This window comes from Erpetoichthys calabaricus, chromosome 8, assembly GCF_900747795.2.
Source record: "Erpetoichthys calabaricus chromosome 8, fErpCal1.3, whole genome shotgun sequence".
NCBI classification, from domain to species: domain Eukaryota; kingdom Metazoa; phylum Chordata; class Cladistia; order Polypteriformes; family Polypteridae; genus Erpetoichthys; species Erpetoichthys calabaricus.
The window spans coordinates 193,071,738-193,088,308 of NC_041401.2; the positions used below are offsets into that span (position 1 = coordinate 193,071,738).

General features: G+C 41.6%; 1 protein-coding gene across 1 annotated transcript in view; it reads right to left on the bottom strand.

The window, feature by feature from the left end:
- The window catches only part of ube2f (ubiquitin-conjugating enzyme E2F (putative)), a 164,412-nt gene that overhangs the window by 65,708 nt on the left and 82,133 nt on the right, over positions 1-16,571 (bottom strand). Inside the window, exon 7 of the mRNA XM_028808029.2 lies at positions 13,286-13,343. Within this exon, the coding sequence (XP_028663862.1) occupies positions 13,286-13,343 (58 nt within the window). The remainder of the gene's footprint in view (positions 1-13,285; positions 13,344-16,571) is intronic.

A 16,571-nucleotide genomic window follows, 5' to 3' on the forward strand; every position in this document is an offset into this window, starting at 1 on the left:
GTAGTACTGGTGAGCCCTCATCTGGAGTACTGGGTGGAGTTCTGGTCTTCAGGCTACAAAAAGGACATAACATCACAAGAAAAGGTCCAGAGAAGAGCAACGAGGCTGATTATATAGGGCTACAGGGGTTGAATTAGGAGGAAAGATTAAAAGGACTCATGGTGGACTCGACACTATCACCTTTCAGACAATATACAGAAGCCATGAAGAAGGCAAACAGAATGTCAGGTTATATAGCGCCTTGATGTGTGGTGTACAGGTCACAGGAGGTTCAGCTCAGGCTTTATAACACACTGGTGAGGCCTCATCTGGAGTACTGGGTGCAGTTTAGGTCTCCAGGCTACAAAAAGGACATAACAGCACCAGAGAAGGTCCAGAAAAGAGCGACTACGCTGATTATGGGGGGCTACAGGGGATGAGTTTATGAAGAAAGATTAAAAGAACTGAGCCTTTACAGTTTAAGCAAAAGAAGATGAAGAGGAGCCCTGACTGAAGTGATTCAAATTATGAAGGGAATTAGTGCAGTGGATCGAGACGGTGACTTTAAAAAGAGTTCACCAAGAACCTTGCACGGCCTCAAGTTGGCCTGTCACCCTGACCACAGTGGCTCTCACCGTCCACTCTACACACCACACTTCAGCCTGGCAGGGGAAGTCCAAGTGTGTAAGCTGGACGTGTCCATGCAGCTACTTTGCAAACGTGATGTGGTTCTTCTGGTGCTTTTAGATTGATTTCTGTCACTTCTATTCTGCATCAAGTGTCATGAAAACTTTCAAATTTCATTTCATAGTTATGAACAAACATGCAGACGCAGCAAGGTTTTTATATAAGTGATAATCGATTATCATCTATATTAAAAAGTTTGTATGTAATACTAGCTAACGTGCATTTGAAATCACCTAACAATATAAAATGAATTAAAAAAAGTGCCAAGCAGAAATAAAAGTACATAAAAGTTTGTTTCCTGCTATTCTCTTGTGAGCCCCGTCTGCCTTGACATTCAGATCCAGGCCTACCTGTGCTCGCTGGCTTTTTTATTTGCCCTCCCTTCATGTACGAGGTCTGAAAGCCCCTCTGGATTACTGGGATGCCACCGTGCTGTTTGCTAATCTTGACAGCTCATGGTGGCGGCTCCTCCGTAAACGCACTCTACATTGAAATAGCCGTGCTGCTCCGTGCCTTTTAAACAGATTTATATTACAACTGCGAATTGTGAATCACCCGTAAAGCTCCTTTGGTGGTACGTGACGTCTACATTTGTTCTGTTAACTCTGAAGCTTCTCCTCATATCTACTGGTGCTGCATTTTTTAATTTTTGCCAGGGTTTATTTTCATGTACTGGTCACTTGTCTGCTTTACCAAGTGCCATGTTATGGTGCCCGCTATTTAATGGCACTTGTAAGTGTCATGGAGGACAGATGGGCATCCCCAACTGGACGACAGCATGTCCTCTTGCCAAGATGGGAGATGCCTGGGGATGGACAAGCAGCAGGGGAGGGGGCCAGGAGCAGTTCCACCCCCCACGTTAGGTGGCAGTAGTCTGCTGGCAGCTTGTATACCTGCAGAGGTTCATGGGAAAAGGAGTCTGGAATTGCAGACCTGTTAGAGTCACTGGTGGCAGCAAGGGGGCACTGTTGCTGATTTCCCAAAAAAAACCCAGAAGTGCTCTCCACAAGTCATGCCAGGTCACCAGGAGACTTTAAGGGTCCAGCATAAAAGGGGTCCAGCTCAAGGGGTCAGAGGTAGGTGGCAGCAGGCGACATTCAGCATCGTCTTGTACGATTGGCTGTGCTTCATTATATAAACCTGTTTGGTGGATTAAAAATCCATTATTTGAACCTGTGATTGTGTCTGTGGTTTGGGACTCAGTGGCACCCCCAACTGGTTGCACTCTATAAAGAATCAAAAAGGTACATCTTGGAAAGTGTAAAGAACATGGGGATTTGGTTTTAAACATCTACAGAAGATGGTGTATTTTGACTTTGGAAATTAATCGCTACAGCATAAGAGTTCACAGTGAAAAACACCGATTGGATAATTGTCTGTCATGCCGAAAATGACGACGACTTTCGAGGGGATTGAATACTTTTGCATGTCACTGTAGATGAACTTCCAGACCCGAGACAAAGACAGTCCGGCAAATCGCACATCTGGAGTTACTCAGATGCCAAACGCGCTCTTTGCTGCTTCCTGAAGCTGAATGCCAAAAGGCCCCATGGGTCTAGTTAAGCCGGGCCTGCTAGACGATTCACTTCTATTAGAGTAGAATACGAACATCTGCATGGCCGATGGCAAGTGCGGTGATCATAAAGCTTCTGCCGAGTTTTCATTAGTCCTTTATTTTGCAGATACAGCATTATAAATGTAAGACTCACTCATAATCAGTCATTTAGAAACTTAGCAGCATCCCAACTCAAAGTTCATGTACAATAATAACATGACGCGACAAAGTCAGTCCCCATCTTTCAACTCCATCTTCTTAAAGACATTACTAATAATCTTGTGAGCACTACAATAAGTTAAACCTCACAACAGATTTAACAATTTTTTTTTAAATTAAACAATAAATGAATATGACAAAGCCATGTGCACACATTTTCACCATACTGGATAAATTATAACAGTCTTTCAAAAAGTTTACATGAATAATCCTTGTCAAACGGGCACATCAGAGGCTAATAAGAATAATACACTTTATTTATATGGCGCCTTTCCCATGGCTCAAGGTGCTCTCCTCATGGGCTCAATTGAGGTATGTGATAACCCACCAGGACGAGAGGGGGCGCTGTTGCCCACATTCTCTTCTCCTGGTGAGAACACTAAGCCCCGCCCCTTTCGGACCGTGCACTTTAATCAGCCCTGCTGACCAGAAGGAGGCGTCATTTTCCACTAAGAGTGACCCGCCGGACAGAGCAGTTACTTTGACAGCCTGGCACTTGTTGCTTTGTCATTGTGCCTGAGAGGCCATTTACTGGATCGCCTGAAGGCATGAATTTCGTATTTGGAGTCGCGTATTAAATGGGACGAGCTGGTTGGTGTCCTAACTTTCCCTACACCTGGACACACTCCATATACTCACTTTATACAAGAATGTCCGGACCCTTCCTGGCACGTTTGGTTTGATACAAAATGTGCTGTGTTCTGTGTGGTTTAACATATCGAGATGTAAAAATAAAAGCTGAAACTCTGACCTCTCTTCTCATCTTCTTCTTTTAATCTGCCACACAAATGTCTTCGGGGCGCAGCAAAAACAATTTCGTTGTTGCTCCATTAATTTTGGAGGGGATCGTATTTATATTTTCTATTCTAGTCACCTCTACCGGTATTATTATACTTTAATAAATGGTGCATGGCTTTCAAGTTTCTATTCTTTGTCTTTCCATCTAGGACAACTAAAGAAATAAAGTTCATTTAAGAGCACCTACTGTTGGGGAGATCGCCATCTGATCCAACCTGGAGGGTTATTGGCTTGGTTCCACCCCAATATGAGGAACAGCACGGCAGAAGACAGACGTGTTTTGTTGGTTGGTAAGAGCAGCGGTTCCCAAACTGTGGTACGCGGAGCCTTTTCAGGTGGTACGCATCGCGGTCCCTGAAATTTAATTTATCTGTGCAAAACCCTTTATGACAAGCCTGTTGTGAGCAAAAACCAATGAAATTGTTTAAATACAGTAATACGTGGATTCCCAAATTTAGTGTGGTGTGAAATTTCGTCATCTGAATAAATAAAACCTATTATTCGTATCAGTATTTAGTTCATTTAACGCTACCATAATTCCGTTACGCGGAAGTCAACTTCTTCTTCTTCACTGTTTGAGCTTTTGGTCACTAGATGAAAGCACAACGCCGACACTATTTAGTCTTGGGTAACTCTGCCTCACAGAAACCGCTCGCGTTTGTTGTTATACGTGCACTGCTGCTGTATCGCATCGTAGTCACTAGATCTAAGCACAAAGCTGATACCATTTCATCTTGCGTCACATACGGGCCGAAGGCAGGATTTAGTTTCAGGGCGGAATTTATCAATTTATGTACATGCACAATTTTTTTCATTAATTTTATGCATAATTTCTTCCAATTCTTTAACTTTTATTCAGATTTCGGGGCGGTTGTAGTCAGTGTCGTGAATTTGCTGTATATTACATAATTAAGAATTAATCATTCATTGCAGTACTTGCTTTTTAATTTTTTTGTTAAAAATTCGGGTGGTACACAACGCAACTCACTTAACCTCAGGAGGTAATTGACGTCCAAAAGTTTGGGAACCCCTAGGTAAGAGGCATCTAACCAAAAAGAGTCTGAGCCTTCATGGGCCTCGGGGACGCCTGTACGTGGCTCATGCTGGAGATGGGAGTCCCTAAGAGGAGCAGTGGAAAGTGACTGGCAGGACATGCACCACTCATACTGTGCTTATGGGGATGGGCGTTAGGGTAGGGGACGGGCGCCCGAAGGCAAAGCCTGGGCACACTGACTTCCAATTTAAAAATGGGTTCCTGTGTGGATTACTACAGAGGGACTGGCAGCTGGGCATCCCTCATATGTTGCGATGTGTGCGCCTTACGTTCAAGGTGCAGAAATGAACGCAGTGCATCTCAACTCACTCATCCTACACCAATACATGCAGACACTTTAAATCAGGGGTCTCTGTTATAGTATGAAATTTTGCAAACAAGTTTATAAATATTTTGTATGCCTTTATTTGTAACTTAGGCCAAGCAAATGTAATATTAGTATTTCATTAGTGAGAGGCATTCATGTTTACCCCCTAGGACTAAGTCAGGATAGTGAATTTTACAACAGGGTTGGGCGAAGCAACTCAAATAATTTCTGGCAAGTGATTCTCTGCTGGCCCCTCTCAGTCAACCCCCACAGGAAAGCCAGACTGCCTAAGTAGCAAGCTTCACCTTAACAAATGTTTTTAGGGGGGGCAGGTGTGAAGGTATTCTGTGCCCCATTGGTCTGAAGTATGGCTGTTTGGAAATGGCTTGTATCAAAAGCCTTTAAGTAACAGGATGCCCTATTGGCTGTAGGGTGTGGACAGAGAATCTATAAATTTACTTACCAAATGATGACGGAGCACCTCACACACCATGAACTGAAAAGGACAACACAATGAAGAGCGCAGCTCGGCAGCCATATTGAGACAGGCATGCGGCCTGGTCCAGAGAAAGCTGACCACAAATGATGCCTTAACTAGAGACATTTTAAGTAACTAACAAGTCGGTGTGCCACCTGAAACTACACATCAGCATTTATCAGGTTGTATGGTTGCCAATATTCACTTGTACTTTGCTTATTGTTATTATTTATGAATATTATCAATAATACATTATTAAAAGTGCAACTTAACTCCTGCTAGTCTTTTACTACACCTAATTGCCTGTGGTTATAAATGTAGAAGGGAAAGGTGGGGAGAAGTTATGGAGTACAATACCTTAGAAACACGGGTAGGTCTGTGAGGGTACATATTAATAATACAAAAGAGGAAAGTAGAGGAATAGACAAAACAGACTTCAACTCCAGTCCTGGAGGGCCGCAGCGGCTGCAGGTTTTCATTCTAACCCTTTTCTTAATTAGTGACCTGTTTTTGCTGCTAATTCACTTCTTTTAACTTCTCCGGGACTGGAGTTTGAGAGCCCTGCGCTAAAGAGTTCCAAAGCACATAGTTCCAGACATTTCCAATAATGCCCACTAGAGGGGGATAGCACTGTCTAACCCTGGGGTGCCCAACTCCTGTCCTGGAGGGCTGCAGTGGCTGCTGGTTTTCATTCTAACCCTTTTCTTAATTAGTGACCTGTTTTGCTGCTATTTAATTCCTTTTCCTTTCATTTTAATTGACTTTTTTTTTTTTAAGATTTGTTCCCCTGAATTTCTTCATTTCTTTTCTTAAGTGGCACCCAAACAGAAATGAAATCTGACATGAGCCAACAGAAGATCCTCTAAGTCAGGGCCTCAAATCAGTCCAACCAGTTAGTTTAATGAGGCGCAGAGTCTTGTTGTTAATTAAACTCATTCTTTAATTCCATGGCTTGTTGCTGCTCTCATTGTGCCACAGCAGACATTTATGAAATTGTTGATTTTCTCTTCATTAAGAGCACTGGGGACCTGAGCAGATCAGCATTCCTGAAACCTTCATCTTTCTTTATTTTCAGATATTGTATGATGGTCACAGTTTGCTGGTTGTGTTTGGGCTCATTTTGTATCTCATTATTGTTTGGCTGCTAATTAAGGAAAAAAAACAATTAAGGGGTCTGAGTCTTCAAGAGCAAGTCAAATAAAATTAATTCAAAACAAGTTAATTAGCAGTAAAATGGTTAGAATGAAAACCTGCAGCCACTGTGGCCCTCCAGGACTGGAGCTGGGGACCCCTGCTCTATATTATTAAAATCTGACAGAAAATGGAAAACTCAATAGCAGGACTTCCATTATTTATTCATTTTTACATTGGTTTGTGAGTGTAAAGCAACTTAAGAAATGACAATTCAAGACAAAACTTTCTTTTTACCAACCCAAAAAAAAAAACACACACATCACTGAGCAAATGAGGTATAAAACGTAATATTTCTATTTATTGCATTTAGCAATAGCTGAACAAAATGAAAAAAAAACGCATCTCCTCCTGTTCAGTGAAACTAAAAAACAATATCATTTACAAGCAGGAAACGGCCCATCTTTAAAGACGTCACTTATCAAAAACGTTTTTCTTGGGAAACAGAAAGGCAAACGGAGGACATTTTGTACCACGTCTTTGATCAGCGGCTTCTGAAGGATACCTGGCCTAATAAAAGAGACGCCATGGCAGTTGATTTGAGAGTCTAGAAAAGAAAAGATTAAAGAGACTTGGAGAAGATGGACATGTCAGGAAAGTATACTGATAAAAATAAAAGAAAATAACAACTGGCTGTGATAAAAAATGAACTGACATCACAAACAAGAAGCCAGCCACATGTAAAAGCTTCAGTAAAAAACTTGATCACACAGTTCATGACTGCCAAGTAAAAGCAACATATCATTGTTGACTGAAATACAACACAAATAAATGTAATTTAATGTCAGCTAATAGAATACAAAAAAAAACAAGCTATAACCTACTAAATGAAAACATACTGTGCCACAAACCTGTCATAAGAAGAGGAAGTCAAAGCCAGCAGTATTTTCATAATTACTGCGGTTACTAATACCGAGGAGTGAAGAAACAGCAAGCACAAATATTATTACAGACTGACTAATGCAGTGTGAAAGAAAGAAAAACGACTCCATTTATTTTGTACGATGCTTTTCAATAGTGAACTCAATCCCAAGGCGCCTAATAACTACCCGGCAAAACTGGTCATAATATCCACGACTCGCTATTTATAAATGGAAACTGTTTCTTACTGAACATGGGGTGCTTTATTTATTCTTTCATCATGTTCTACCTCATTTTTATTTATTTCACGAGGCTGTATGTTGCTGGCTATTGCACATTAGCTTGTGCTCTGTAGTTTAGCTTTTATTGTCCAGTATTGTTGCACTACTGCCCTGTTAATAATATTAAATAATTCTTTATACTTAAATTGTGCTTTTCCCATGACTCAAATTGCTTTGCAAACTCCACGCAGGGAGGACACAGCATGTGAACCCCACGATCTCCTTACTGCGAGGTGGCAGCGCTTGATGGTTGTATTCTGAGAGGCAGACACTCCAATGCGAATTTCATGACTCTTGTATGCTGGACATATGACAATGAAGCTCAGACATACTGTACATATACCTCATATAGAAGCGACATGCCCTGACTAACAGGCAAGAATCTTTCCACACAACACAAGTAAAAACAGTTCTCACTACAGTAATGGATCAATATTTAATAATGGTGAACAACTGAGAGAAAAACTGCGACAATGAACGGGCAGGTGGACTTCAGTGGCTGCACAATAATAACTGAATGCAAGTCAGTGGCATATATATATATATATATATATATATATATATATATATATATATATATATATATATATATATATATATATATATATATATACACACACACACAAGGGGGCTCCGCCCCCTGCTCGCCTACCCCCGGCGTTGGGTATCCCGAAATACATTAGTCGAGCTCGTTCGTTTTGAACCCGTGCCTGTTTTGCTTCCGCAGTGTCAGACGCGCGTTGTAGGCGCCTGCGTTCATTGATCTTATCCAGGCGGGCTCGTGTTTGTATCGTTGAGCTGTATTATGTTTGAATTTGGTGTAAAGCGTTCAGCGGTTTGTACAATCCCAAGCTGCACATTATTCCTAACTTCACTCAGCAGTAGTGCCACTCACCATATGGCGGTGACGCCTGCGCCTTCACTCCGCAGTAGTGCCACTCATATTATGGCGGTGATGCCTGCGCTTTGTGGACCTGTGGGGCCTCTGTAGCCTCTCACGGTTGACTCTGGGGTGCAGCGCAGAATCCTCTTTTGTGTGTGGCTGTGTCGTTAGGCATTAGCTATGGGCGCGTTGTTGCTTCATTTCTCATTCACGTTAGTTGAGCTCTTTCGCTCTTGGGCCGTGACTCCTTTGTTCGCGGTGGATAAGACTTCGCTTGCGGTGTATGAGACGCGCGCCTGCGTAGTACGTCTCATGGTCCCATCGCCGTGTACCTGCGTCCATATCCGGTTTATTCTCGGTTATTAATATGGATATATATATATATATATATATATATATATATATATACACACACATACAGTCATATGAAAAAGTTGGGGACCCCCTCTCAGCCTGCATAATAATGGACTCTCCTTTCAACAATAAACAGTGGTGTGTCTTTCATTTCCTAGGAACATCTGAGTACTGCGGTGTTTTCCAAACAAAGATTTTTAGTGACACAGTATTTAGTTGTATGAAATTAAATCAAATGTGAAAAACTGGCTGTGCACAAATGTGGGTCCCCTTGTCATTGTGCTGATTTGAATGCCTGTCACTGCTCAATGCTGATTGGTTGATGAGCTCATTAAGCCTTGGACTTCATAGACAGGTGTGTCCACTCATGAGATATAAAGGGATTTAAGGTGGTCAATTACAAGTTGTGCTTCCTTCCCTTTGACTCTCCTCTGAAGAGTGACAGCATGGAATCCTCAAAGCAACTCTCCAAAGATCTGAAAACAAAGATTGTTGAGTCTCCTGGTTTAGGGGAAGGCTACAAAAAGCCATCTCAGAGGTTTAAACTGTCAGTTTCAACTGTAAGGAATGGAATCAGGAAATGGAAGACCACAGGCACAGTTGCTGTTAAACCCAGCAGGTCTGGCAGGCCAAGAAAAATACAGGTGCGGCATGAGCAGGATTATGAGAATGGTGACAGACAACCCACAGATCACCTCCAAAGACCTACAAGAACATCTTGCTGCAGATGGTGTATCTGTATATCGTTCTACAATTCAGCACAATTCGCACAAAGAACATCTGTATGGCAGGGTGATGAGAATGAAGCCCCTTCTGCACTCACGCCACAAACAGAGTCACTTGTTGTATGCCAATGCTCATTTAGACAAACCAGATTCAGTTTGGAATAAAGTGCTTTGGACTGATGAGACAAAAATTGAGTTATCTGCTCATAACAAAAAGCGCTTTGCATGGCGGAAGAAGAACACCACATTCCAAGAAAAACACCTGCTACCTGCTGTCAAATTTGGTGGAGGTCCCATCATGCTGTGTGGCCAGTTCAGGGACTGGGGCCCTTGTTAAAGTCGAGGGTCAGTTGAATTCAACCCAATATCAACAAATTCTTCAGGATAATGTCAAGCATTTTCTCTCACCTGCCTAAAACTTTTGCACAGTACTGCACATTATATATATTTTGTTTGTTTCATAAGTCTGAATTGCAATGTGATTATTTGGACGATTACCAACCAGGTAACACTTGTAGTCGGTTCGCCAGTCAGTAAACATTCACCATGTCCTCTCAGTTGTGAGAAGCAGATTATAGATATGTGATACAGTATCTGCCAAATAAAACAAAGAGCGTTGAACCTCAGACATCGTGCCTGAGGTGAAGCCTCTGACGTTGCACCACGGCAGTATCCAAATAATCAGATTGTGATTCAGGACTATGAATATAATTCTCTGATCTTCACTCTGTCACGTAAGTGAACCAGCCACCATGGCACAACGTCAAATGCTTCCCCTTAGGCACCGACGCCCGAGGTTCGATCGCTGTAAGGAAAAGCAAAGGTGCGTACACCTGAGTAGCCCCAATAAGGGCAAAACACGTGTTGTGTACTCTTTGTATTAAGATTATCTAAGTAATCAACGTAGACCTCAATATTAACGTTTGCAGTGCGCCATCTATTGGAATGGATTTTGCAATGATGGAGCAATAAAATGCATTGCATTTGTCATTCCAACAGATGGTGCATCACAAATATTTGTTTAACTTAAATGCATTACGGAAGTTGTTTGTGGCGCACAATCTGTTGGAATGACAAATGCAGTGTGTATGTGTCTCTACTCTATGCTATTTGGTATGGGAGTCATAAAAGCAGTATTAATGTTTGCAATGTTGGAATGAGGGACATACAGACAAACAGATGAAAATCTTTTAAACATTTTTCCATATAAAATCTGTAACTAAAAAAATGTGTTAGAGTAGGATGCAGCATGGTGGCCCAGTGTTCAGCTTACATATCCAGTGTCACTCTGTGTGTTCTCCCCAGGTCTTTCTCTGCGTTTCTCTCCCACATATCTGTATGTATGCAGTATGCAGGTGTGTCTGTGTGAGTATTTATTTGCTGTGCTACCTGTCTAAGGGGTAGAAATCTGAGTAATCAACGTTGACCTCGCCATCAACATCTGCAGTGCACAACTGAAATGTATTTTGTTCTGAATATAATAAAAACTGCAATGCATTTGTCATTCCAACAAATGGCACATCACAGACATTTGTAGTAATAAAATGCATTACCACAAATGTCTGTGATATGCAGTCTGTTGGAATGAGAGACACAAAAAGCAAAGGGACACACAGATACACAGACACTTGTCCTTTTTTATTAAGGTAATATATAATGTTTATATAGATATATATATATATATACACACACACACAGACATGTATGTTATACTGTATGCAGGCAGTGTACTTCTATTCAGAACGGGATCAGCGTAGGTTACGTGACCAACTATCATGCATGGAGTCAGAGGTGGGGATTGGAATCATCTTCTCCAAGACACTCATTAACAGTTAAGCAAGTTACAACAATGAATAACTGATCTGATGAGCATCATCAAGGCTAGCAAGACCCAATCCAAGCAGTGTGGATAAGATACGAGTTCACTGACAGACAAAACAAATTTTCTTTGTGAATAAATCCAATATGAACAAATAACTCGTTATAAATGTAATGAGGCCTGAAAGAACTGATCAGGAAAGGCGGGTGTATCACAGGATTGACCGCAGGTTCACATACAGTGAACAAGTACAAAAGTACAGTGCACAGAGTCGAGCGCTGCCCGTTTCCAGCATGTTGATGCAATTTCAGCCAAGAGCTCCATCTAGGGAGTTGCTAGTAAATCTTTTTTTGCCCACAGCCATTAGACAGTGTCATGCTGGCCCCTACTGTGCTGAATGTCACCCTTACTAGTTATGACATTCACCTTTCCATAGGGACAATACACAATAAATGCATTAGCTCTAACAGTTTAACACCAAGCGTGGGCAAACCTGACAATGAACAAGTACAATTCAGACGGATTTCAAACCCAAGCCCCTTGCGGTAAAACCAAGCTGAAAAAAGTCTACATACTGTACAAGGAACATGAACGGACAGTTTTACAAGTTAACTTTATTATTAACACCATATAAACCAGGGCTGTGGAGTCGTAGATAAATCCTTCGACTCCAACTCCTTAGTTTCCGGTACTTCTGACTCCGACTCCTCTGTATTTAATATGCTAATATATTTTCCATGTTGATTGAAGGAAGGCAACATCCACGTCTGCTACTGGCTAGGAAGCGGACTCTCTACCATATTGGCCAGTTTAAACAAAAGACAAGAACCCCTGAACACCCATCAGGCCATATCACACACCTCCACCTACAGCATTACACTTGTTTACACTCAAATGAACTTGTTAAACACAGTAGTTCTGAAATAAAAACACTTTTTATAATGTACCATAATCCAGATTATAATATGTGAATGTCAGGTTGTATAATCGCTCAGCTGAACTTCACACAAGTAATAACACAACTATGCACTGGGCTTTATTCTTACATCAGAGGAGTGCTTAATTAGGACTACTGTTTGTGAAATGGGACATTTGAACTTGCTGTATTGTTTTTCATTACAATTTAAATTTATTAGGAGTCGGAGTCGGTACATTTTTGCTGACTCCACAGCCCTGATACAAACCTAGCAACTTCTTCAAGAAAATGTTGACCTTCACCATTTAATGAAGCCATCAATTAATACGATTGTGCACTGACGTACCTTCGGTTCTTTATCCTTTCAAGTCAGCCATTTTCATGTACCGCTTCTGTAACTGATTTATACTAAAATGTCAGCATAACAGGTACAAAAGAAGACACTCAATAAGAAGGCCACCATTGTCCTCCAAAAAGTACCTACCCACACACAGCTTCCTGCTGAAGACGGTGACTTAAAAGAGATGCAAAGCTGACTCTCGGTGGCCATTAAAGTTCCCTGGGCGTCCTTCATAAAGCGCGGGGTGTATCTCGATATCCTGGCTAAACTGCCCATCACAGCCTTGTCCATTTCGGCCCTCTAATCACCCCCTGTCAGTATATTGGCTAACTCTCTCTCAGTCCTTCATCACCTAATGGCTAATGTGTGGCGAGCGGACTGGCGCAAGAATGGCTGCCGTCGCATCATCCAGGCGGGTGCTACACACGGTCTGTGTAAAGCACTCTGACTAGTGAGAAAAGCGCTATATAGATGTAATGAATAATTATTTTATTATTAAGAAATGCATGTATCTGGATACCGATGGGTACAGGAGTGCTGTGGGGCACAGTGCATCCAAATAAAGTGAGGACTCTAGAGTGCTGTATATTAATGTGCTTATTCACATCAGATAAGTGGGTTGAAATCAATAATTGTTATAAAACAAGATAAAGAAAAGCAATTACAAAATGGTCACATGTCCAACCCTTTGCACTCAGCACCTTAATTGTCCAACAACTGAGAATTAAAGTGCAGTCCAAATGAACCAATGCAGCTTCCATCAGTTAAATATTAAAAGGCCAAACATGAAAGCTAAAATATTTAGCTCAGCAATTTAATGAAGATAAAAACAAAATACCTTTAATGTTCTGGTCGGTGCCCAGCCTGTTCCATCTATCGAATGTTCTCTCAGCAGACTGCAAATAAATCACCAAAAGATCAAATAAAAACAAACAAACTTAAAGACATGAAGTGTGATTAATGCATATTAGTGCTAAGACACCCAAACACCACCAACTACTTTGAGCGCCATTTCTTTATTAATTATTCTTTTCTAAACATGCAGTAAATGACAATTTCTGCCAGCAATGCATTATAACATTTTAAAGGCATTTACAAGACACAAGAATTTCAACTAGATTAATTAGCAAGGGTTTTTTTTTTTTCCTTCCAGGGTACAATAAAACAGACACAAAGAGTAATGGCACAGAATACATTGATAAAGCGAGTGAATCAAGAAATCCATCGATTTAAAAACAGGCTGGAAAAATGCAGACGTTACAGCAATATGTCATAACGGTCACATTTTCCCATTGACATCAACCATCAGCACATGAAAGATGAAGAAAAAAAAAAGACTCCCTTCTACTCGTTTATCTAGTGGTGCATGAAAAGTAGTAATGTCTGACCTCGCATATTTACAAATCGCTGCTTTTATCGCTTCACATTGTGAGGTAAGTGAAAAAGAGGAAACGAGAACAAAGCTACAGTGCTGTGACAGTGCGGGCCGATTAAGCAAATTAGACGATGTTGGCATGGCGTAACATTCTGGTGTGTTCGGCGACACAGACAGACAAGACACTTTATTAATCCCAAGGGGAAACTCACATACTCCAGCAGCAGCATACTGATAAAAAAAACAATATTAAATTAAAGAGTGATAACAATGCAGGAATAACAGACAGTAACTTTGTGTAATGTTAACGTTTACCCCCCCCCCCCCCCAGTGGAATTGAAGAGTCGCATAGTGTGGGTGAGGAACGATCTCCTCAGTCTGTCAGTGGAGCAGGACGGTGACAGCAGTCTGTCGCTGAAGCTGCTCCTCTGTCTGGAGATGATCCTTTTCAGTGGATGCAGTGGATTCTCCATGATTGACAGGAGTCTGCTCAGCGCCTGTCGCTCTGCCACATATGTCAAACTGTCCAGCTCCATGCCTACAACAGAGCCTGCCTTCCTCACCAGTTTGTCCAGGCGTGAGGCGTCCCTCTTCTTTATGCTACCTCCCCAGCACACCACTGCGTAGAAGAGGGAGCTCGCCACAACCGTCTGGTAGAACATCTGCAGCATCTTATTGCAGATGTTGAAGGACGCCAGCCTTCTAAGGAAGTATAGTCGGCTCTGTCCTGTCTTACACAGAGCACAGTATTGGCAGTCCAGTCCAGTTTATCATCCAGCTGCACTCCCAGGTATTTATAGGTCTGCACCCTCTGCACACAGTCACCTCTGATGATCACGGGGTCCAGAAGGGGCCTGGGTCTCCTAAAATCCACCACCAGTTCTTTGGTTTTGTTGGTGTTCAGGTTTAGGTGGTATGAGTCGCACTATTTAACAAAGTCCTTGATTAGGTCCCTATACTCCTCCTCCTGCCCACTCCTGATGCAGCCCACAATAGCAGTGTCGTCTGCGAACTTTTTCACGTGGCAGGACTCAGAGTTGTATTGGAAGTATAATGTATATAGGCTGAACAGGACTGGAGAAAGTACAGTCCCCTGCGGCGCTCCTGTGTTGCTGACCACAATGTCAGACGTGCAGTTCCTGAGACGCACATACTGAGGTCTGTCTGTAAGATAGTCCACGATCCATGCCACCAGGTATGAATCTACTCCCATCTCTGTCCGCTTGTCCCTAAGGAGCAGAGGATGGATGGTGCTGAAGGTGTTGAATAAGTCAACTGATATAAAACTTGGAGCGGTCCTCATTTTTTATTTACTTCCTATTAATTAGTTTTGTAACAATAAGGGCCTATTCATATAATTAACAGCAATAGCAGAAAGCAATTCTATGTGTTAGTCGACTCCATTAAATAAATATGTCAGTCATTTTCTAACCCGTTTCTTCCTGAACAGGGTCGTGCAGGGGTGCTGGGGCACATCTCAGTTAGCATTGGGCGCAAAGCAGGAACCATTCCCAGGACAAGGCACCAGTCCATCGCAGGGCAACACGAACACATATGGGGTAATTTTGGATCGCCAATGCATCTAACCTGCATGTCTTTGGACTGTGGGAGGAAACCTATGCAGACACAGGAAGAACATGCAAACTCCACACAGGGAGGACTCAGGATGTGAACCCTGGTGTCTCCTTGCCATCACTACACCACCATGCCACCCTAAGTAAATACTGTATGTGCATTTTAATCTACTATATTATATATATATATATATAAAATCCTAAGCCTAAAAGTGCAACATTTTTATGTCACTTTTTTGTCACGCTTTAAATCAGGCTTATTTTAAAACCTACATATATACAGTATGTTTGGTATTATTCTTTTCAGAATTCATCAGACTTTAATGTGATGTTGTTAGATTTTCAGATTCTTATTCCGTTTTTAAATTATAAACTAAACTATCAAGAAAGTCATGGTTTTTAATATCAAGAAAGTCATGGTTTTTATTTTTGATCGAGTAAACTTTCTTTCACAGGAACAAACTATTAAAAAAATAAATCTCTTCATAACACCAATATTTGTATTTAGGTGATTTAGTTAGCTGAAGGTCGAGTTACGATGACCCATTGCATACCACTTTAGTTTTTATGTGATTTTTCCTGTTACTTAAGTGAGTCATTTTGTTAAAAAAAGTCTTACCTATAAGAATGTCAGTTAAAATGAATGGATCGTTTATTTAGTCTCTTATAACGAGCATAGTGGACATCAGTTTAATGGGATTACTCCAATCGGTAAGAGAGTCAATATTTTATTCTCATTTCATGATTTTTTCTCCGTTAAATAATAATTTTTCTTTTGTACATTTACAGATTTTATTAATATTCTGGCCGCAACTGGAGGTTGGACGCCAAAGGTGCCGGGGGGGCTTGGCCCCCCTTGTAATAATAATTCTTTACATTTATATAGCACTTCTCTCAGGGTGAGGACCCACTTCAACCATCACTAATGTGTAGGATCCACCTGGAGGATGCGATGGCAGCCATTTTTGCGCCAGTATGCTCACCACGCATGAGCTATTAGGTGATGAAAGTGGTGAAAGAGTTGGCCAGTTAGACACAGGAGATGATTAGGGGGCCAGAATAACCAAGCCATGGATACTGGGACACCCCCTACTCTTTGCGAAGGATACCCAGGGATTTTTCACGACCAGAGAGAGTCAGGACTCTCGGTTTAACGTCTCATCTGAAGGACTGCG